The following is a 24,748-nucleotide window of genomic DNA, read 5'->3' as shown; positions in this document are numbered from 1 at the left end:
GACAAGAAGGGATCCTGGTCCATCCTTACCTGGACGATTGGCTCATTCGGGCAAACACCCTCTCACAGGGGCAGGCGGCGGTCAACAGAGTGGTATGCTTCCTCCAGTCCCTCAGCTGGGTGGTAAACTTCAGCAAGAGCAGTCTACTACCTTCTCAGCAACTGGACTTCCTGGGGGCACGCTTCGACACGGCCCAGGGCAAGGTCTTCCTTCGTCCGGACAAGGCCCAATTACTTCGGGATCAGATCATTCGTTTTGCGTCTCTTCCGGTTCACACGGCGTGGGATTATCTTCAGATCCTGGGATCTATGGCTTTCGCAATAGACCTAGTACCGTGGGCCTTCGCGCACCCTGAGGCCTTTGCAGATGGCCCTGCTCTCGCGGTGGAAGCCAGTCTCTCAGGATTACCAGGCGGTACTCCCTCTCCCCCTGACCGCCAGGAACAGCTTGCGGTGGTGGCCTGATCCAAGGAACTTGGCTCAAGGTTGCCCTCTGGAGACACCGGATTGGGTAGTGGTCACTACCGATGCCAGTCTGACCGGTTGGGGGGCGGTTTGCCACCGGAGTTCGGCTCAGGGGCAGTGGACAAAGGAACAGGCGACCTGGCCAATCAATCGCCTGGAGACCAGAGCGGTGCGTCTGGCGCTCATACATTTCTTGCCCCTGCTGAGACGTCAGGCGGTTCGAGTCCTCTTGGACAATGCGACCACGGTGGCCTACATCAACTGGCAAGTGGCCCTCGAAGCTGCATGGGCGGAACGTTTTCTCGACCGCCTGGCGGCCTCGCACATCGCCAGGGTGGACAACATTCAAGCGGACTATCTGAGTCGTCAGACATTGGACCCCGGAGAATGGGCCCTCTCCGACGAGGCGATGATGCTCATCACCCGGCGCTGAGGGACCCCCTCAATAGATCTCATGGCAACGTCCTCCAACGCAAAAGCCCCCCAGTTCTTCAGTCGAAGAAGGGAGCACGGCGCAGAAGGGGTGGACGCCCTAGTTCTCCCCTGGTCACCCCTGCTCCTACTTTGTCTTCCCCCCCGTGGCCTCTGGTGGGCAAGGTTCTAAGGAGGATAGAGACTCACCACGGAACAGTAATCCTAGTGGCTCCAGAGTGGCCGCGGCGGCCGTGGTTCGCAGACCTGCTCAACATTGTGGTGGACGGTCCTCTTCGGCTCTCGCACCTGCCTCGGCTGCTTCGTCAGGGTCCGGTATTTTCGGACCAGGCGGAACGCTTCTGTCTTGCGGCCGGGCTTTTGAGAGGCGGAGTCTCCTGCGCAAGGGCTACGCAGTCCCCGTTGTAGACACCCTCCTCAAGACGCGTAAGACCTCGACATCGGTCGCTTACGTGCGGGTGTGGAAGGTGTTTGAAGTCTGGTGCTCCGGACAAGGTGCCTACACGACCACGGCCTCGCCACAGCAGATCCTGGCGTTTCTCCAGGAGGGCCTGGAGAAAGGTCTCTCCTACAATTCACTGCGAGTGCAAGTCTCTGCCCTGGCTTCTCTAGCTCGCGCCACGGGAAGGCCAGATCCATCGTCTCATCCGGACATTTCAAGGTTTCTCAAGGGGGTCAAGCATCTGCGGCCGCCAGTGCGTCACCCTTACCCCTCCTGGAATCTCAATCTGGTTCTTCGGGTCCTCGCGGAGCCTCCCTTCGAACCTCTACGTCAGGCCTCTCTCAAGGATATCACTCTGAAAGCGATTTTCCTGGTGGCCATAGCCTCAGCGCGACGTGTTTCTGAGCTTCAGGCGCTCTCTTGCAGGGAACCCTTCCTTCGGTTCACGGACTCGGGAGTCTCCATACGGACAGTTCCTTCGTTTCTGCCCAAGGTGGTCTCGTCGTTCCCTTGAATCAGACGGTGGAACTACCGTCCTTCTCAGCGGATGCCCCCAAGTCGCTCCGGCGCCTGGACGTAAAGCGCATCCTCCTACACTAACTAGAGGTGACCAACGACTTCCGGGTATCCGATCATCTCTTTGTACTCTGGTCCGGAAATAAGAGGCCAACAAGCATCTAAGACTACAATTGCGCGATGGCTCAAGAAAGCGGTGGCATTGGCGTATATCGCCACCGGTAGGGATCCCCCGACAGGGATCAAGGCTCATTCCTTACGCGCCCAAGCCACGTCCTGGGCGGAGTACCAGTACGTCTCTGCTCAGGAAATCTGTCGGGCAGCGACTTGGAAGACCCTGCACACATTCTCCAGACATTACCGGCTCCACTTGCCGGTATCTGACTCAGGCTTCTTTGGGGACAGGGTAATTCGAGCAAGGTTCTCAGGGACCCACCCGGTGTAGGGAAGCTTTGATACATCCCACAGTCTGGACTGATCCTGGTACGTACAGGGAAAAGAAAATTATTCCTTACCTGCTAATTTTCGTTCCTGTAGTACTAAGGATCAGTCCAGACGCCCACCCTGGTCTTGTTTGGATCTAGGGGTACACCTGCTCGTGTGGTCGCTCTCCTGTCCTACTGTTCAGCCTTCTTTCTGTTCTGTTGTTCGTTTATTCATAGCGGTTCGACAGTTCTCTTTGCAAGTTGCATTGTTTAGATTTCTACAGTTTTCAATTGCGAATATGCTTGATCCATCCTTCTTTGTCTGTCAAGTGCTCTGGCTTGGCTTTGATATTCTCGATACTGAGGATCTAGGGAGGGTGCATCAGCTTATATGCCAGCACCCTTCGAAGTTTGCTCTGACTCCATCTGCTGGACGGGGAACATAACCCACCGTCTGGACTGATCCTTAGTACTACAGGAACGAAAATTAGCAGGTAAGGAATAATTTTCTTATTCAATTTAAATTGGTTTCAGTAATGCACAGAATTTTGCATGATGATTTCTGGATTAATGCAGTTCGGATTTATAAACCCATACATTCTTTAAGATTAGCAGACAAAATCTGTTAAAGGTCCTTTCCGCAGAAATGGCGCATTTGGACGTCACGAGAAAGAGAGCCTTCTCGATTGCTGGACCGTTACTCTAGAACCCACTTCCAGAACAGCTTCAGAAGATAGTATGCCTGAAGACATTTAAAAACAACTTACAATATACTTATTTGTGCTGGCATTCAATCATTAAGCCATATCTTAAGTCTGCACTGGTTTGTATGAATTACAGAGTGTAAGCATTTATGTCTACTATATATTATACTGTATTTTGTTGGAACTTTGTTTTTATGATATGTCTTCCATGTACTCTGCTTCAACCTTTTTGTTATGAGAGTGGATAACAAATTATTTTAAATAAAATATAGAGCTTTTAAAGTTAATGTTGCAGCAAAGTAAGAACAGGACTTGAAAAAATAATACAATGAAATTGAAAAGATTGGGAGCCAGCCCTGTGGCTGAGGTTGTAGTGACATGGTTTGGAGTATCCAGATTCAGATCCCCTCTCTATCAGGCCAGAGTTAATATTCTCAGGCCTAAAGAGGAAAGGAAAATTACTATTTCCTAGCGTGTAGCAGATGGACTCAAAACAAGTGGGTATAGTGTGCTCGTGCTAGCAGTTGGAGACTGATCTGACGTCAGCACGGGTACATATACCCCCACAGGAAGTAAAGCAATTCAGTAATTTCCGTCTCCAAAGCAGTTTGGAGCTCCTTCACGCTCGCTGAGCGTTCTTCCAAATTCTAACGACAAAATTTCTAGACGATATCTACTAACGGCGATCCCCGCACTCCTGCGGTGATACCAGTCGGTCCCTCCCCCAGTTGAGTTTCCCGAGGTGATTTCCGTGGTCCCTTGGAGGTAAGTGCCTCGGTCCGGTGGCCGACTTGCGGCAGGGACCCAGCCCCTGAGCGAGAAGGGCTCGGGCGCAGCCTAGAGGCAGCCTCGGTCCCGGCGTGAACTTGGCCCCCAAGCGAGACGAGTTCGGGCACGGCCTAGAGGCAGCGGGTGCACCTCCTTGAGCGCGGCGGTGAAGGTACTCGCCCTCTCCCCCCGCAGCCGGAGACCGCCTGGGTTGCAGCCGGGAAGCGCCGAAGACAAGGTAAGACGTATATATTTACTTGTTGGTCTCCGAGGATCCAAGGAGAAGCAGAGTGTGCCTCTGGGGCGGCCAGTTAAGTAGGCCACCATTTCTTCTGCCTGCTCGCCATCATCTTCTACCTGAAGTGTCCCGCCTATTGTTACGCGCACGGCAATAGGCGTCCGTTGCTACGCGCATGGCGATAGGTGTCCGTTGCTACGCGCACGTTCATAGATAAGCGTCCTTCTGTAGGCGCACATTCTTAGGCGCACGTTGCTGAGCGCTGGTTTCAGGCGCCTGCTTTTCGCGCACAGCGCAGACTCTTATTGAGTTCACCGGCGGCATGGAGCGTAAGAGTGACCAGGCTTCAGCAGTGCCGGCACCTCCAGAATCAGGCATCAATCTCTGCTCTGCATGCAACCTCAGGGCCACACAGAATGAGGATGCCGACTCCCTATGTACCCAATGTGAAGAGGCCCTGGGAGTCCCGGGCCAGGGCCGGTCACAGCCCAGCATTCTTGCCGGTACCTCAGGGAACACTCCGGAGCCAGCAAGCAGCGGGGAGCAGCCAGTGAACCAGGGGGACCTGGTTCCCATGCGGCCAGATATGGCTTCGATCTCCTGGGTGGAGTTATTCAAAGGGATTCATACCTTCGTCACAATGCAGTCAGCTCCCCGACCGGGTCCGTACGTCCAGAATGACCCGGCCCCTGGACCCTCGCGGCCTAGGCGCGGCCACTCGCCACCTGATAGCCTCAATTGTGGGGATTCAGACTACCCGGCAGAAGAAGATGAGCCCCCCGAGGAGGGAGAGCTTCCCTCGGGGGTAGAACCTTATCGGACCATGCGGCGCTTCTTTCCCAGAGTGGATCTTCCAGACCTGATCTCGCAATGCCTGTCGGAACTGGCCCTTCCGGGCCATGACACCCCAGAGGAACCTAGAGTGAACCCCCTGTTAGAGGGCCTGCGCCAAACTTCTCACCACTTTCCCCTCCTACAAGTGGCACAGCAGCTAATCGATCTGGAATGGGCTGCACTGGAGGCTCCATTTGAGGGGGGTCGGGCCTTGGCTGGCATGTACCCCTTAGCCCCGGCAACTAAGGACATGTTGGCGTGCCCTCAGGTAGACGCCATAGTCAGCGCAATTGTGAAGCGCACCACCATCCCGGTGGAAGGAGGGACGGCCCTCAAGGATACACATGACCGGAGTATGGACGCCATCCTGAGGCAGGCCTTTGAGGTGGCAGCCATGTCCCTACGAATTGTGACTTGCTGCACGGTGGTGACGCGTTCCTGCTTATCTCAGGCTCGGAACAACGCCCCGGGAGAAGGGATGGAATCAGCTCTCTCATTCCTTACTGACGCAGACTCCGAACTCGTCCGTATGGCAGCCAAGGGAGTGTCATCCTCAGTGGCAGCCAGGAGGCAGCTCTGGCTACGTAACTGGTCGGCCGACTCCTCTTCCAAGACACGTCTCACAAGAATGCCCTTCGAGGGATCTCTCCTGTTCGGCAGCGACCTGGAGAAGCTGGCCAATAAATGGGGCGCCTCTCCTTTACCTCGTCTACCAGAAGACAGGCCATGCAGGAGGCAGCGCCCGTCTTCTAGACCACCCAGAGGTAGAACCTCTCAGCGCTTCAACCCTTACGGGACTCGCTAACAGGCACCTCGGTCGCAGGCCAGGAACCAGTCCTTTCGGCCTAAGCACAATAAGAGGGGAGCCGGCTCGGGTTCCGGCCCCGGCCGTACCCCACAATGACAATCAGCCAGCCCATCCGGGGGTAGCAGCCATAGGGGGCAGGCTGACCCTCTTTTACCGCAGGTGGGCCGAGATTACCTCGGACCAGTGGGTTCTCACCATCATCCGAGAGGGGTACTACCTGGACTTTCTTCGGCTCCTGCCAGACAAGTTTGTAGAATCGCCTTGTTCACCCCTCAAGAGGACGGCGCTAGATGTTACCTTACAGAGGCTTCTCTCCCTCAAGGCCATAATTCCAGTGCCTGCAGGGGAGATAAATTCTGGGCATTATTCCATTTATTTCATAGTGCCCAAGAAGGAGGGCACTTTCCGGCCCGTCCTAGACCTCAAGTCAGTCAACCGCTACCTACGGGTACCCAGCTTTCGCCTGGAAACTCTGCGATCTGTCAAAAATTCAGTACAGCCAGGGGAATTTCACATCCCTAGACCTGTCAGAAGCCTACCTGCATATCCCAATCCATCGGGATCATCAGCGCTACCTACGTTTCAAAGTCTTGGACCAACACTTTCAGTTTCGGGCGTTACCCTTCGGGTTAGCCACAGTGCCACGGATCTTTGCCAAGGTCATAGTAGTAGTGGCGGCGGCCCTCAGGAAGGAGGGAATTCTCGTCCATCCCTACCTGGACGATTGGTTGATCAGGGCAAAATCGCCAGAAGAAAGCCATCGGGCAACCAGCCGAGTGATTGCTCTCCTAGAGAGCCTAGGATGGGTAGTAAACTTAAGCAAGAGTTCCCTACAGCCATCTCAGTCGAGGGAATACCTAGGAGTCCTATTCGATACTCAGGCAGACAGTCAGCCTGACTCCCAAAAGAAGAGAAAAGCTCAAGAATCGGCTGCAGGCTCTGCTGCACGCCGTCCGGCCCACAGCGTGGGATTACCTACAAGTCCTCGGCCTGATGGCATCCACGCTGGAGGTGATACCATGGGCACGGGCGCATATGAGACCATTACAACGCGCCCTCTTATCCCGGTGGAGCCCGCGATCACAAACTTACACCGTACACCTACCTATACCAGCTAGGGTGCGGAATCAGCTGCAATGGTGGCTGCAGCAAAGCCACATAAGCCGGGGGTCCAGGATGTCCTCTCCGACCTGGACCCTGCTCACAACAGACGCCAGCCTGAGCGGCTGGGGCGCACATTGCGAAGGACTCACCGCCCAAGGGCGGTGGAGCAGAGAAGAGTCGGGATGGAACATCAACCGACTAGAGGCACGGGCAGTCAGGCTAGCGTGCCTACGATTTGCCCACAGACTGCGACACCGAGCAGTCAGAGTGATGTCAGACAATGCCACCACGGTGGCATACATCAACCGACAGGGCGGAACCAGAAGCCAACAGGTATCCCTAGAAATAACTCCCCTGATGACTTGGGCAGAAGCAATTCTCCAGGACATCTCCGCCGTCCACATCGCCGGGAAGGACAACACCGCGACGGACTTCCTCAGCAGAGAAAGCCTACATCCCGGGGATTGGCAACTGTCACCCACAGCGTTCCAGATGATTGTGAATCGGTGGGGGACCCCGGGCATGGACCTACTAGCGGACAGGTCCAACGCTCAAGTACCCAGATATTTCAGCCACAGGCGGGATCCTCTGTCTCAGGGGATTGATGCACTGGTACAACCATGGCCCCAGGGGATCCTGCTGTACGCCTTTCCGCCATGGCCCCTGCTGGGCACCATTATACACAGGGTTCAGCAGCACAGAGGCCTAGTTCTTCTAGTGGCCCCGGACTGGCCAAGAAGACCCTGGTACGCAGACATGAGAAGACTACTGGCAGGGACTTCACTACTCCTGCCTCCGCACAGGGACCTGCTGCGACAAGGTCCCATACTCCACGAGGATCCTGCTCAATTCTCTCTTACGGTCTGGCCATTGAGAGGGCTAGACTGAAGACACGAGGATATTCAGGACCGGTAATAGATACACTCCTCAGAGCACGCAAGTTCTCCACATCGCTAACTTATATTAGGATCTGGAGAGTATTTGAAGCTTGGTGCAAAGCTCATAGCACCAATCCACATGCCGCTAAGATTCCTATCATTTTGGACTTCCTGCAAGATGGTCTTCAGAAGGGTTTGTCCCTCAATTCCATCAAGGTCCAAGTGGCAGCACTTTCCTGCTACGGTCCACGGAGTGCCGGCAATAGCATCGCCACACACCCAGACGTTTCACGTTTCCTGAAAGGAGTCAAACACATTCGTCCGCCACTGAAGTGGCCCATACCTCTGTGGAACCTCAACCTAGTTTTGGACTTTCTAGCGGGACACGCCTTCTGTCCACTTCGAGGCCTAACCCTCCGTTTGTTAACCTTGAAGATGGTGTTCCTGCTGGCTGTTTGCTCCGCACGCCGCGTCTCAGAGCTACAAGCACTGTCTTGCCGTGATCCGTTTCTCCGAATCACGCCAGAAGCCATCCATCTTCGCACAGTCCCTTCCTTCTTACCCAAAGTAGTCTCGCACTTCCACCTCAACCAAACCATCTCTTTACCTACCACAGAAGGTTTGAAGAAGTCAGAAGAAGGTCGAATTCTACACCATCTCGACATCGGCAGGCTACTGTCCAGATACCTGGAAGTGTCCGAAGCAAAAGAAAGACGGACCATCTGTTCGTTCTACACAGCGGGAAGAAGCAAGGGGAAGCGGCCACACGGGCAACTATCGCCCGCTGGGTCAAAGAAGTTATCAAGGCGGCCTACGTAGACACGGGAAAATCACCACCTCTACAGGTCAAGGCTCACTCTACCAGAGCGCAAGCGGCCTCTTGGGCAGAAACTCGGATGCTGTCGCCTGCTGAGATCTGTAAGGCGGCGACGTGGTCCTCCCTCCATACCTTCTCCAGATTCTACCATCTGGATGTCCAGGCCAGGGAGGACACCGCATTCGCGAGGGCAATCCTGCACGGACCTCGGGCAGCCTCCCGCCCAGTCCAGGAGTAGCTTTTGTACATCCCACTTGTTTTGAGTCCATCTGCTACATGCTAGGAAATGTTAAGATTACTTACCTGATAATCTCCTTTTCCTTAGTGTATGCAGATGGACTCAGCATCCCGCCCGGCTGCTGGTATACATGGGATTTCACAGGCTCAAGGTAAGCCATGTTTTACTACATAGGGCATCCACCCTGCCGGGTGTCTACGCCTTCCGGTTGAGAATCCTGGCGGTCTCCAGCTACTATCAACCGGTCAGGGTAATCCTGTTTAATTAATCGATCGGTCAGTACTCATATAGCTATAACAGCTTTGCAAGGAAGATTACCGAATTGCTTTACTTCCTGTGGGGGTATATGTACCCGTGCTGACGTCAGATCTGTCTCCAACTGCTAGCACGAGCACACTATACCCACTTGTTTTGAGTCCATCTGCATATACTAAGGAAAAGGAGATTATCAGGTAAGTAATCTCAACATTGCTGGACAAACAGTTGCACTAAGGTTTTGCCTCATATTAAAATGCCATCTGGAGGAGTTAATATGGAAAGGTTGAACCCCCAAAAACTCATCTTACTTTAATACTGGATGAAACCTAGAAAAACTTGAATTTAATTTGTGAATTCAGATTTAGTGTTCAGTCAGCAGTGACTAAACCAATGCATGTGCTAAAGTTGATTCAAAAAAGTAATTTGCTTTTCTAATTCAGGCTTTTTAGCCATTCACTATAACTCGCTCTGCAGAACAGGAGATTTTAAATTGAAAAGATTAGTTTGAAGCACTAGTAGTTTTTTGTAAGCAAACTGCTGCTGATGATTTATGCTGGCATACTTGTCACTGTGTCTTTTTTAATGCAGTAGTTTAAATTTTTTATTTTATAGTTTTCTAGTGTTGGTGTTTTACCGTCATTTTGATTGCTTTCTTTAAAAGTAAATTATTTTTCCTATAGGTTATGGCGCATAGCTCGCCACAGAGCATATTAGATGATGTTGCCATGGTAAGTTGTTTTACAAAATAATGGAAAACTAATGTTAATTTATTTTATTTATTTAAATTCTTTTGATATACCGATACTCAAGACTAGTGTCTTATCGTACCGGTTTACAGTGAAACAAGGGGTAACCAATTAACTAGGAAGATAAAGTTACAATGAACAGGGATTTACAGAGTGGGAGAGTTGAGAGCAAAAGCATACGATTAACATAAAGTTTAACATAACAAAGTTTAACATAAGGAACGAATGTTAAGGGAAAATATTTGCCTTTATCCATCAAAAGTCAGAATTTATTGGTTCAAATTGCTCTAGAAATATTGGTCTAGTGTTTGCAAATATAAATTGCACTACGAGTGATACCACAGAAAATGTGACTTTTCTAGCGTGTAGCCAGATGGACTCAGGACCAATGAGTTATGCTCCCCTGCCAGCAGATGGAGACGGAGTCAGATTTCAAAGCTGACGTCACCATAGATACACCCCTGCAGTGACTTCAGCCCTTCATTATTTCTCTTTCTCTAACAGATGGTGGATGTACCTCTCCCTATGGGGATTGTTGTACTTTTTGGAAGGAGAAATTCTATGTTTAAATTGGAGAAAAAATTGAGCCCCACTCTCCTGCATAAGAACATGCCATACTAGGTCAGACCAAGAGTCCATCAAGCCCAGCATCCTTCTTCCAGTCTACTAGCTTGGCGCGCCATACCGAGGTCTTTCTTGATCCCATTTGGGTAAGGGCACATGGGCTTCCAAGCGAGTTGAGCTAGGCCCCACTTGAGGCTTGGTCGGCAAGTGGGGCCTAGCTCCACTTGCCGACCAAGGTACTCTGCACTTAGTAGTCTGTGCATGTACTGATGTTCCATGGAGGGCAATATGGCACGCACAAAGACGCATGCAAGATGGCGTCGCCATGGCCTACCACGTTTCCTGAAAGGAGTCAAACACATTCGTCCGCCACTGAAGTGGCCCATACCTCCACAGAGGTATGGGCCACTTCAGTGGCGGACGAATGTGTTTGACTCCTTTCAGGAAACGTGGTAGGCCATGGCGACGCCATCTTGCATGCGTCTTTGTGCGTGCCATATTGCCCTCCATGGAACATCAGTACATGCACAGACTACTAAGTGCAGAGTACCGGTAAAGCCGGGCGCACAGGCTGTGTGCACATATCGCTGCATCCCGCCTGGGCGCCCAAAATCTGTGCGCATAAAATTTTAAGCACAAGCCGACAACACAGTTACTGCCGAAAATGGCTCCAGTGGCCAAGAAACATAAGCGCCTTTCTCTCTGTGCTGCTTGTCATATTAGGGGCTTCACAGTCTGACCAGGATTCCAACTTAATGTCAGCACTTTGAGGAAGCCCAGGGAGAGTTGGCCTCCCCAGACTTTAAGCCTGGCTCCTCCCATTCAGAGGATAGGTTAGCCACAGCCTTAACTGGAAGTACCCTGGAACTGAGTACCCCTGGGACTGGGTCATCCATGGGAGAGGGAAATTCAATGGCACCTACCCCAGTACATCCTGGGCTAGGCATGGACCCAGCTGCCTTCTCTTGGGTGGTATTTTTCCAGGGCCTTCAAGCCTTTGTACAGGCGCAATCTGGTACCTCACTCGCCCCTGTACGGACGGAACCTCAGCTGGTAAGACCTCTCTCTCCCAGTCCTATCGGCAGAACTCAAGGCATGTCTCGCTTCACCAAAGGTATTCCTGGCAGGGACCCAGATGGCATGGATGAAGAAGATGCAGATTCCTTGGAAGATGGGGAAATTCCACCTGGTTTAGAACCGTATCGGACCATGTTACGGTTTTCCATAGAGACGAATTGCAGGCCCTAGTTTCCCAAACCCTGAAAATGCTGGGAGTTCCTGGGGTGGACTCTGACGTAACCAAAGAACAGCCCCATTCTGATTTCCCTACAGAAAGCCTGTTGCTACTTTCTAGTACTGGAAGCCATCCAGGAGTTGATTGACCTAGAATGGGATGCTCCAGAAGCAAGTTTTAAAGGTGGACAAGCGTTAGAAGCTCTATACCCACTGAATCTGGCGATGAGAGAGCGTTTGCATTTCCCTAAAGTGGATGTGCTTATGTGTGCTGTCTCTAAGCGAACAACTATCCCAGTGGAGGGAGGAGCAGCCTTAAAGGATGCACACGATAGACAGATGGAGTCCATCCTTAAACAGGCCTTTGACACAGTAGCGATGACCTTACAGATTGCTTCTTGTTGTGCCCTGGTAGCTCGTTTTTGCCTATTCCTCTCTCAGGAGGTGGATGACTCGGGGGTGAATTCCAGAGTGGTTATGGAACCTACCACCACCTTTTTAGCTGATGCAGGTTCAGACCTAGTCTGTACTTTGGCCAGAGGAGTAGCCTCAGTGGTGGCAACCAGAAGATAGCTATGGCTGCGGAATTGGTCAGCAGATGCAATCTCCAAGGCAAATCTTACAAAGATGTCCTTTAAAGGCTCACTCCTTTAAAGCGAGTTGGAAAAGCTGGCCATTAAATGGGGTGAGTCTCCAGTTCCCTGGTTACCAGAAGATAAGCAGCAGCCACAGCACACCTTGCCTATGAGGGGTCCCAAAGCTTTCGCCCCTACAGAAACTCGACATTTCAGAGGTCTCAGTCCTTTCGTAGTAGACAGCCCAAGAGAGGGGCAGGCTCGGGTTCAGGTTCGTCCAAAATCCACAAAACATTTGCTGACCCACCCTCGGAGCAAAAGATAGGGGGTCGACGGTCCCTCTTCTACCAGAGGTGGGTCGAGATCACTTCGAGCAAATGGGTACTGGAGATCATACAAAAAGGATATGCACTGGAATTTCACAGCACTCCTCGGGACATATTCATGTTGTCTCCTTGCCACTCCCAGCACAAGAAGCAGGCAGTAGAGACTACTCTTTTAAGGCTTCTCAGGATGAGGGCTATAATCCCAGTACCTGCAACCCAGGAAAATATGGGACGTTAATCCATTTATTTTGTCATACCCAAGAAGGGGAAGGTTCCTTTCGCCCCATCCTGGACCTAAAGAACGTCAACCGACATCTACATGTGAATCATTTCTGCATGGAAACCCTATGCTCCATGATAATGGCTGTACAATCGGGAGAGTTCTTAACCTCAGTTGGACCTTTCCGAGGCCTACCTACATGTTCCAATCTGTCAAGAACACTAACGCTTCCTTTGCTTTGCGGTACTGGGTCGCCATTATCAGTTCCGGGCTCTGCCCTTTTGGCCTAGCCATGATCCCCAGAACATTTTCCAAGATTATGGTGGTCGTAGCGCCACCATTTAGAAAAGAGGGAATCCTGGTGCACCCATATTTGGACATCTGGTTGATCCAGGCCAAGTCCGTTGAAGAGAGTCTCCAGGTGACCAACAGGATGACCTCCTTGCTTCAGAAACTCGGTTGGGTCGTAAACCTGGACAAAAGCAGTCTCAAGTCCTCCTATTCCTTGGAATGTCTGGGAGTCTGGTTTGACACCAAGCAGGGCAAGATCTTCCTTCCGACAATGCAGATAAGGAAGTTGATGTCCCAAGTGTGTCAGTTAATGAGCATGATATGCCCGATTGTGTGGCGCCATCTCCAAGTTCTTGGTTTGATGTCAGCAACCACAGAGGTAGTGCTGTGGGCGAGGGCACAATGCAACCACTTCAGTGCTCACTACTGTCACGTTGGAACAGGCAGTCTCAAGACTATTCGATTCACCTTCACTTACTGATGAGAGTATGCTGTCGGCTCCAGTGGTGGCTACAGGAAGCTCATCTGAGCAGGGGTGTACCCCCTCTCCTCTCTGAACTGGCTGATCCTCACAAGAGACGCCAGCCTCTGGGGCTGGGGGGGGGCTCACTGTCAGGAACTGACAGCCCAGGGACATTGGACCAAGGAAGAGGTCCTCTGGAACATCAACTGCCTGGTAGCCCAGGTAGAAAAAACACACAGGGATATAATAGTTCTCTATTCTTCTAAGCACTACTCATACACAGAGAATCAATGTACAAACAATTTTAAATACACAATATGTATCAACTCTATTTTATCTTCAAGTATAGAACATCCTATCTAAACAATTAAAAGCTATCTAATCATGGCACTCACTCACACATTCATACCACCTTAAAAACCAATAGCACCTGTAAACATTGTGATCATCAATACACTTTAAATACTGTTTTTATATAGAGTACTATTTTTATCTCAGTCTGTTTCAATGTTTTATAGTAATTGATCTCAATAAGCGATTATATCTGAACTTCCCACTTGTAAACACATCCGAAACGCATGTCCGGATATCCCAACTCAAATTTCACCTCTAATATTCATCACGAAGGGCGATCAAATTCCTCCTGGTCAGACAAAGATCTTTGTTTGACCCCACACCTGGGGCTTCCTCAGGGACTCATCAATCTGATAATATCAAAGGTGTCCGCTCTCCACACCTACCACCAAACACAAATATCAAATCAACCGCCATGATAGCGTTGAATGTACAATACCTCCCGTTATTATAAATTGCCCAATACTGACCTCTACTTCTAATCACGAATCACGTATACTCCCAGATATCGCTTTTAACCACATTCCTCAATGTTATAGCTTATACTCCATATTTTCAATCTGTTTATCTAAAACCAAACAGGCAAATAAATGAACTAAAGCAAACTTCTATCCATATACTCGACAATTCCATTATCCCTCATGTCCCCTCAGTATACTCACAATCCAACCGGAACCAACAAGCTTCACGTGTTGAACGTATAACATGGTACCTCTTCCTCTTGCTTTATATATGCCACTCAATCATTACCTGATTTCATCATTAGAGACACCATCCTCCAATCTTACTACCTGGTAGCCCAGGTAGTCAGATTGGCATGTCTACAATTCAGCCACAGACTCCAGGGTCAAGCAGTCCATGTAATATCGGACAATGCAACGACTGTAGACTACACCAACTGTCAGGGTGGAACCAAGAGCCAGCAAGTGTCACAGGAGATAGATCTCCTTATGGAATGGATGGAACTACATCTACAGATGATCTCAGCCTCCCACATTGCAGGAAAAGAGAGGGAGAGTCTGAATCCAGGAGCGTGGGCGTTGTCTGCCAAAGCCTGTCAGCTGGTAGTAGATCGCTGGGGTCTCCCATCCATCAACCTGCTGGCCACATATCACAATGTGAAGGTTCCCCGATTCTTCTGTTGCAGAAGAGATCAGTGGATCCTGGGGATCTATGCTCTCATTCAGACCTGGCCAGAAGTGGAGCTGCTATTCACCTTCCCTCTGTGGCCCTTTCTGGGCAGGATCATTTGCAGAATCGAGCACCACGGGGGATTAGTCCTACTAGTAGCTCCAGCTTGGCCCAAGTGTCTATGGTATGCGGACATGCGGAGACACCTGGTGGAGAAACCCCCTGTGCTTCCCACAGCACAGGGACTTGCTACAGCAGGGACCAGTCCTTCACGAGGATTCGACTCGATTCTGTCTTACGGTGTAACCCTTGAGAGGGCTTGCCTGATGAAGCGAGGATATTCTGTGGATGTGTAATTGCCATCTTTCTCCGCACTCTGAAGTTCTCTACGTCCCAAGTGTATGTGCAGATCTGGAGAGTATTTGAGGCCTGGTGCGAGTGTCCCCCCTTGGGCGGTCAGTGTCCCCCCTTGGGCGGTCAGAATCCTACTAATTCTGGAATTTTTGCAGGACGGCTTGAATAAAGATTTGACCCTTAACTCCTTGATGGTCCAGGTAGCAGTCTCTCCTATTTCAGAGGCAAGGTGAACGGAACCCGGCTGTTAGCTTATCCAGACGTGGCCCATTTTCTGAAAGGGGTGAAGCACCTCCAGCCACCTCTACGTTGGCCAGTTTCCTTGTGGAATCTTAATCTGGTATTAGAATTTTTGGCAGGGCCCTCCTTTCAGCCGCTGTGCACTCTTTCCTTGCATTTATTAACCTTGAAAACGGTGTTCCTGGTGGCTATGTGCTCAGCACATCGCGGCTCTGAATTACAGGCATTGTGTTGGGAATCGTTCCCCCGGATGACTCCAGGAGCATTATAGCTTCATACCCTTCCATTCTTCTTGCTCAAACTTTCATTTGAATCAGTCCATTTCATTGCCATCTCTAGATAAGTGCAAGGACGTGGAAGAATACTGCCGCCTCCTTCATTTGAACGTCAGTAGACTTTTGGTGTGGTATCTGGAAGTTTCAGAACTAATCCGAAAGATGGACTGCGTGTTTGTCCTTCACGGTGGAAGGAAGTGGGGTGAGCCAGCTTCGTGGGCTACCATACCTCGCTGGATTAAGGAGGTGGTCATGGGAGCCTATCTGGAGGCAGGAAAACCATTACCTTCTCAGGTTAAAGCTCATTCCACTATGGGTTACGTGGTCTCATGGGCGGAAGCTAGACTGCTATCTCCTGTCGATATCTGCCAAGCGGCAACATGGTCCTCCTTGCACACCTTCTCCAAGTTCTATCGCCTGGGCGGTTTTAACCAGACCGTGGGCAGCCTCCTGTTTCAATCGGGAGTAACTTTTGTACATCCCATTGGTTTTGAGTCCATCTGGTTACATGCTAGGAAATTGAGAGATTACTTACCTGATAATTTCGTTTTCCTTAGTGTAGGCAGACACCCAGCATCCCGCCCACGGCTGCCCAAGAATGGATATTGATTCCCGCCCACAGCTGCCCATGGAGTGGATATTGATTCCAAGAGATTATGGGTAAACAGTCATCCAATCCCTAGATCAGGGTATCTATATTCTTACTGGGGTTCAGTGTTTGGTTGAGTACAGTTAGTTATCCATTTTAAATCATATTTTATTCATATTTTAAATCAATTTTTTTCAATAGTATGTCCACAGTAGCTTTTGAAGAGAATATTGAAGGGCTGAGGTCACTGAAGGGGTGTATCTAGGGTGACGTCAGCTTTGAAATTTGACTCAGTCTCCATCTGCTGGCAGGGGAGCATAACCAATTGGTCCTGAGTCCATCTGTCTACACTAAGGAAAACAAAATTATCACGTAAGTAATTTCTCCATTGGGTGTGAGTTGTTCTAAACAGCATAAAGGTCTTGATTTTGCTTTAAAAAAAAAAAAAAAAATCATGGCTGAACATTTGAAAGTACTTTGGTAATGATCTTCCTGCATGTTAACTTTTAGCATATGCGTGGTTTCAGAAATACATCTATCTCATTTGCTTATCTACAAACCATAGATCTCATGAGCATGTATGGTTCCATTTAGACTTAAATTTGTAATGCTGTCAAAAAGATAGATTAATTGTGTATTGGAAAAAATCCAGAGGAAAATGCCCCGTATTACAATATTACAGGGAATTTTCTTCCATACTTGTACCTAGAACTACTCACATTTTTAATACAGTTTTTGGGGGCTGTGCTCTTCCAGACTCTGAATGCTACAATATTGATTCTTAAACCTGAAATAGACCCTTAGAACAGGGTGACCAATCAATGTCTCACTAGCCACATGCATTTCTTTGGTGCACAAGCTGCGGCTTGCAAGAGAAATCCATCCTGTACTGCTGACCGTCTCCTCAGTCTGCTGCACACTGGGATCCTCCCCATTCTTGACAGCCGACTAATGGGTGGAAATAAGTTTACAACTTCTGCCCCAAAAGCTGCTCCTGAGTAGGGAGAGGATCGCAGCATGCAGGACCTGGTGGCAGTGTTTACATTCTCCCCCAGAATGATGGCCGAAAATGAGATCCAGCTGGCCGCTGCAGACCCTAACCTGTGGCCAAAGAAGCCCAGACAGTCATGGAACCCATCCTGTGGTTGCCGCAAAAGAAGCCCAAGCCACCATGGAATCCATCTCGCGTTTGCTGAAAAAAGAACTGAGCCCATCCTACAGTGGCCAATAACGAGGTCTGGCTGGGCCATCACGGAGTACATCATATAGCAGCCAAAGAAGAAGTCTAGGCCACTGTGGCAGAAGTGTATGATGAGGTCTTGTCAGGCTTCTGTGTAAGAAGAGTAGGCTGCCTTAGAGCCCATCTCATGGTGGCTGAAGAGAGAGTGCTTGCCTCTGTGTGAGGGTCTGAGAGAGTGCCTGATTGCCTGTGTGGGTGAGGGAGTGCTGCTTGTCTCTGAGAGTGCCTGTGTGTCTGTGCCCTTGCCTGTGTGTGCGTGCTTGCCTGTGTGTGTGTGTGTGTGTGTGTGTGTGTGTGCGCTCTTGCCTGCATATATGTGAGAGCATGTGGGGAATGTTTGAGATAATTAGCAAGTGAGAGACAGAGAGAGGATAAAATTTGTGCCTCCCCAATCCACAACAATCTCAGGGTGACTGGCCATCAAAAAATCCCAGATATGGAGAGCAGGAGATTTTTAATTTTACTTGTTTTAATTTTTGTGTTGTTGATGTGACTGCTGTTTTGAAATATTTTGTGTTTGGGGAAATATTAAGTTTGAATTTTTAATTATTGCGTATTTTATTTGTCAGCTTTTTGGTACTATTTTCTTTTTATGAGTATAATTTTACTATTATGAATGTTTTATTTTTCTTGATTTTATTTGGTGTTCTTTGAGGAATGGTGATGATTTTTTTTTTCTTTGTACTGCATGATACAGTTGGGCTTATTGCAGTTTCCATTTTAGTTTTTGTCTGCATCTTTCAATTTCTACTTTATGGTCATTTTTTTCTGTAATTAGTGAGGGTCTGTGTGCTCTACATGTATGTATGAGGTATTCACCTAGCACAAAGGTAGCCAAATGGCGTCTCGTGAGCTTTATGCACTGGTTATGACATCATTGAGTCTTCTGGAGAGTGGTGGGTGTCAGAAGTGGTGAGAACGGGGAAGGGAAAGGGCTTCTGTAGGCTTTGAAAGGGCTGGCAGCAAGCAAGAACGTTATGCAATACAGCATTACTGGGGCAGGGAGAGAGGCAGTCACTGAATGAGCAAAAGGTCAGTAGCACAATAGCAAAATGTTTGTCTCTTTATGTTAGAGAGTATGTTTGTGTCAGAGAAGAGTGTGTGTGTGTGTGCCTTTGTGTCAAAGTGTGTCAGAGAGAGTGTTTGTGTTAGTCTGTCTTTTCCAATGTGCTTGTCTTTGTGTCAGCGAGAGTTTGTCAGTGTGTATCAGAGTATATGTGTGTGAGTTTTATGTCATTGTTTTTGTGTGTCAGAGAAAGTATGTGTATGTCTTTGTGTCAGAGTGTGTATTTGTGGTTTTGTATCAGAGAATGTGGGTGGCTTTGTGTTTGGAGGTCTTTGTATTGGTGTCTTTGGGTGTCCTGTTAGAGAAAGTGTATATATGTGTCTTAGTGTCAGAGTATGTTTTTGAGTGTATTGTCAGTGTGTTTTTGTGTGTCTTTGTGACAGAAAATTTGTCTTTGTCAGTGTGTGTATCAGAGAGCTTAAGTGTGTCTTTGTCTCAGAGAGAGCTGGCCTTTTCTTTCATGTGTGTGTGTGTAGGGGGGGTGTAGGGGATTGTCATTTCTCTCCTGCTCGTGAAAGGCTTGGTGGCTCTCTGCCTATGTGAATTCTGCTTTTGTGGCTCTTGATGTGTGAAAGGTTGGCAAATTCTGCATTTCCTAGCGTGTAGCAGATAGACTCAGGACCAATGGGTATAGTGTACTCGTCGTAGCAGTTGGAGACAGATCAGATTTCAATCTGACGTCAGCCCCTAGTACATATACCCCTGCAGGAAGTGCAGCTCTTCAGTATTTTCCGTCTCCATAGCAGTTAGGGACTATCTGCACGCTCTCACAGCGTTAGAACAAAATTCAACGGAGAAAACCCAAATTCGAAGAAAACTTACCTCTGAAGACAAGCCCCGATCTCCTGCGGTGATACCCTCGGGTCCCTCTCCCAGTTGAGAATTCCCGAGATGATTTCCGTGGTCCCTCGGAGGTGAGCCTCGGTCCGGAGGCCGAATCGCGGCGAGGACCTAGCCCCCGATCTCGGGCGTGGCTGAGAGGCAGCGGGTGCACCCTCGAGCGCAGCAGTGAAGGTATTTGCCCTCTCCCCCCACAGCCGGAGACTTCCTGGGACGAAACCGAGAAGCGCCGCAGATAAGGTAAGGTAGAAATCTTCAGCATAGACTCTGGTGTCCGAGGTTCGAGGAATCGCACAGGTCGCCGGCCGGGACCTGTGCTACCGGGTTGATCCGCCCTAGCAGGGCCAGGCCCCGGTTAGTTTCAAGGGTCCTCCCACGTGGAGACCCTCCGCAGTGGTCGCCATATTGACCCTATTCGCCGCCCTGTCTGCCATCTCGATCTGGGCGCACAAAAATACACGTGCGCATAAAGTACACGCACAAGAGCCGTGCGCATAAGTTATACGCGCCTATCGGCCTGAGCGCATATCAGCGACTTAGACGCACATCTACGCGCACAACCCGCACGCACATTTTAGATGCACCTACAACCATGGTACCACCGGGAACGGAGCTCAAGGCCCAAGGCCTCTACCCAGCATGCCATTTCAGAGCTGCACAAAGCGAAGAGGCCAACGCCCTGTGCTCCCAGTGCGAGGAGGTCCTGGGAGATCCAGGCCAGGGCCAGTCCCACCCAGGACCGAGTACTAACTCCTCAGTGAGTACCCCGGACCTTGCAAATGCCAGCGGGACACCCCCTCAGATGGGGACTCCCAGGGACTCAGCGCCCCTTAGCTTTCACCCAGCATCTATCTCATGGGTGGAATTCTTCAATTCCACATATGGACACACCTTCGTCCATATGCAGACGGAGCCTCAGTCTAGACAGCCACAGTCTTCACCAGAAGACCCTTATGCCACAGGACTCTCTAGGCCTAGACAAATGTTTCCACCGCCCAGAAGCCCTACCTATGGGGACATGGACAACTCTGAAGAGGAAACAGAAACCCTAGAGGGAGGGGAACTCCCCCCGGGGACAGAACCTCACCGAACCATGAGACGCTTCTTCACCAAGGACGAGCTCCCAGACCTGGTCACCCACAGTCTGAAGGAGCTCGCTATCCCTAGTGTTCTAGCTCGCTAGTGTTCTTAACTGGTTTCGTTATTCATTTATATTATGTTTTTGTTCTTAAATTGTTCTTATATGATTCTTATAATGTCTGTAAAGCCTGTTGCTAATTTATTGTTTATTGTAAACCGAGGTGATGTTTCTTACGTGCCGCGGTATATAAAAAATCACTAAATAAATAAAATTAAATAAATCCCGGACGCAGGTGCTTCAGGGGACCCTAAGGCGAACCCCCCGCTAGAGGGACTCCGCCAAACTTCTCACCACTTCCCTCTTACAAGCCGCCCAGCAACTAATAGACCTGGAATGGAGTGCTCCAGAATTCACATTCAAAGGGGGATGAGCTATGACAGCCATGTACCCCCTGGACCCGGCGGCCAAGGACCTTCTGACATGCCCAAAAGTGGATGCCATGGTCTGTGTGATCTCGAAGCACACTACTATCCCAGTGGAGGGAGGAGCAGCGCTCAAAGATGCTCAGGACCGGCATCTGGAATCCATCCTTAAACAGTCCTTTGACGTCGCCGCTGTGTCTCTACAAATAGCGGCCTGCTGCACCGTGGTGACACGTGCCTGCCTATCCCAGACCAGGAACAACACCCCTGGGGAGGCCATGGAACCAGCAGTATCATTCCTTGCGGACGCTGCTTCCGATCTGGTGCGCACAGCGGCCAGAGGAGTGTCATCAGCTGTAGCTGCCAGGAGACAACTCTAGCTCCGAAACTGGTCGGCCGCGCATCTTCCAAAACGCGTATCACAAGGATGCCCTTCAACACCCCTTCAACACCCCTTCAACACCCTTCAACACCCCTTCAGAGTTGTCCATGTCCCCAGTAACCTGCTTCAATTGCTGTAAAACTGTTTAAAATTGCATTCTGTTTAATTGCACTCTGTTTAATTGCATTCTGTGCCCACATTTCACAATCTGCATTCTGTGCCCACATTTCACAATTTGTTTAATTGCATTCTGTGCCAACACTTCAAAATTTGTCCTCCTCTCCACCTGTCCTCACTCCCCCCCCCCCCAAAAAAAATGTGTTTCCCTACTATACCTATCATACACCATCCCAACCGGCGAATCCTACGCCAAGTACACCCTCACCTCCTAACCCAACAAAAATCCCTAATCCCCATCATGACTTCCCCCATCACACAACTCCTAGGCCTAGCCACGCTCGCCATCTCCCTCTTCAATGCACAATCCATTCTTAAAAAAGCCCCCATACTCCAAGATTTGCTCACTGACACCAACCCTGATATCTGTGCGATCACAGAATCCTGGTTAAAAAAGTCTGACCATGTTTTTATCAACCAACTCCCCACACAGTCATACGACATTTTCTCAATCCCAAGGCCTAAAAAAAGAGGAGGAGGCTTACTCCTAGCTACCAAGAAACACCTCAACCTTAAGCTACAAACCATCTCCCCCCCACCAAGACTTGAAATTGGCCTACTTAAATCGAAATCCCTGCAGATATGCCTTATCTACGCCCCTCCTGGAATACTCGAACAGGACCCATCCCCCTTCATCGAATACATCACTGAAAACATAAAACCAGATATACCCGCAGTAATTCTCGGAGACTTCAATCTCCATATTGACACTCTCCCCGCAACGCCTGCCTGTGAAACCCTACTCGTCACCTTAAACGCCCTGGGTTTCAGACAACTTATCTCCAAGCCTACACACAAAGCTGGTCACACACTCGACCTCCTTTTCGTAAATACAGACATCATAGTACCACACGCACCCACCACCACCCCCATCCCCTGGTCCGACCACTTTCTCATCAATGCCCACCTTACTATCAACACCAACACACCGATCTCAAATCCACTAAAAAAGAAAACGATCTCCTTCCGTAAACCATGTCCTTCTGAGCAACTCTCCCTAGCATTCAACAATATTAGTGAATATCTCGACCTCACCAATCCAGATACTGCTCTACAGTCCTGGGATAAGTCCATCTCCGACATCGCTAATGCCCTCTGCCCCACCATCCACAAAACCATAACACCGACACGCACTGAAAAAAAAAAAACCATGGTACACAAATGAACTAAGAACACTAAAGCAAGAGCTCCGATCCAAGGAACGCACCTGGCGTAAACAACCCACACCCCCCTCAATATGGCTTACAAGCATACTTTGCATACATACCGGCAAGCTATTCTCCTCGCCAAACGTGATTATTATGCAGCCAAAATCCATAACTACACTTTCAACCCCAACGCCTTATTCTCCTTCGTTTCAGATCTCACAAAATCCCCCTTTCCCTCCCCCCAAGATGAAAACAGCTTAGAGAAATGTGAGAAGCTTGCCGACTATTTTAAAAATAAAATCTCCAAAATCTTAACTCGGTTCCCATCCAACCCTGCCCCTACAGACCCACTACCTTTCCACAATAGAGGTACCCTCAGCTCCCTTGACCTCACCTCCTTGAAGGAAATTGAATCCATACTAAAAAAGATGCGGCCAGCCACCCACACCGCAGACACCATCCCATCAAAAATCCTTCTTACCATTCCTACCGCCATTGCAAAACCAATAGCAGACATTATAAATTGCTCCATCACCACCGGCAAAGTTCCCGACCCCCTTAAGCTTGCTATTGTAAAGCCCCTACTAAAAAAACCCACCCTTGACCACAATGATCCTGCAAACTACAGACCCATATCGAATCTACCTTTTATCTCCAAAATCATGGAGAAGGTGGTCAACACCCAACTCACAGAATTCCTAGAAGAAAACAATATTTTACACCCTTCCCAATATGGCTTCCGCCAAGACCGAAGCACCGAAAAACTCCTACTCGCCATAACAGATACCATCCTTAAGGGCATGGACCACAGCCAATCCTACATCCTTGCCCTCCTAGATATCTCAGCCGCATTTGATACTGTGAACCATCAAATCCTAGTATCACGCTTATCCGAGATAGGCATATCAAACACAGCCCTATCGTGGTTCTCCTCATACCTAGATCATAGAATGTACTTAATCAAACTCGATGACTTCGAATCCGCTCACATTCCCCTCACGCAGGGCGTCCCACAAGGCTCCTCCCTATCATCCACCCTCTTCAATATTTACTTACTCCCACTCTGCCACTTACTCTCTAAACTAGGACTGAAATTCTTCCTATACGCAGATGACGTACAAATTTTGATTCCCATTCGAAAATCCCTCAACGAAACCCTGCAGTACTGGGAAACTTGTCTGACCTCCATCAACTCACTCCTCTCCAATCTCCACCTTGCACTCAACACCTCCAAAACTGAAATCCTTATCCTAACAAATCAATCTTCCGACTCGATCCACCATACGATCCAAAACGCCTCACAAGCTCAATCACTACCACATAGCGTCAGAGACTTAGGAGTTTACCTAGACAACCAACTAAATTTGAAATCCCACATTAAATCACTGCTAAAAGGAGGCTTCTTTAAACTCCAAACCCTCAAAAAACTGAAGCCCCTCCTTCACGCCCATGATTTCCGCACCGTCGTGCAAACCACCATGTTATCCAAACTCGATTATTGCAACGCCCTTTTCCTAGGCCTCCCAGCCTCTACTACTAAACCTCTTCAAATCCTCCAAAATGCCATGGCACGTATCCTAACAAACACAAGAAAATCCGATCATATCACTCCCATACTACAAAATCTCCACTGGCTCCCCATTGCATTCCGTTCCCAATACAAAACACTTACCATCCTACATAACACTCTATACAAAAACAGCTCCCCCTGGCTTGAAGATATGCCTCAATTCCGACAATCGAACCGCCCCACCAGAAACGCCCTCGCCGGCACCCTCCAAACCCCCTCACTCAAAATTGGGCACCTCACCGCCACCAGGGAAAGAGCCTTCTCTATCGCAGGCCCCTCCCTCTGGAACTCCCTCCCGGCCAAACTCCGACTAGAACCATCCCTGAGCCACTTCAAAAAAGGAATAAAAACATGGCTGTTTAAACAGGCCTACCCCAACTCCTCTCAACCCTAGGCCTCCCACGCATACAGGAACCTGCATTCTCCATACAGCCCTTCCCACCTTTCCCACCCTGGTAACCCTTCCAGCACACCCCATGCTCCCCCTAACTCCCCCCCTCCACTCCCCACCCCCCCCCCCCCCCCCCCCGCCTCT

General features: G+C 49.7%; 1 protein-coding gene across 3 annotated transcripts in view; it reads left to right on the top strand.

The window, feature by feature from the left end:
- RBM25 (RNA binding motif protein 25) overlaps nucleotides 1–24,748 on the top strand; it is a 287,767-nt gene that overhangs the window by 217,393 nt on the left and 45,626 nt on the right. For all 3 annotated transcript variants that reach the window (XM_029598715.1, XM_029598714.1, XM_029598713.1), the window contains exon 17: nucleotides 9,607–9,654. In XM_029598715.1, the coding sequence (XP_029454575.1) occupies nucleotides 9,607–9,654 (48 nt within the window). The remainder of the gene's footprint in view (nucleotides 1–9,606; nucleotides 9,655–24,748) is intronic.

Source organism: Rhinatrema bivittatum, chromosome 4, assembly GCF_901001135.1.
Source record: "Rhinatrema bivittatum chromosome 4, aRhiBiv1.1, whole genome shotgun sequence".
NCBI classification, from domain to species: domain Eukaryota; kingdom Metazoa; phylum Chordata; class Amphibia; order Gymnophiona; family Rhinatrematidae; genus Rhinatrema; species Rhinatrema bivittatum.
The sequence above is the reverse complement of the archived record's forward strand: the minus strand, read 5'-3'. Positions and strand labels throughout refer to the sequence as shown.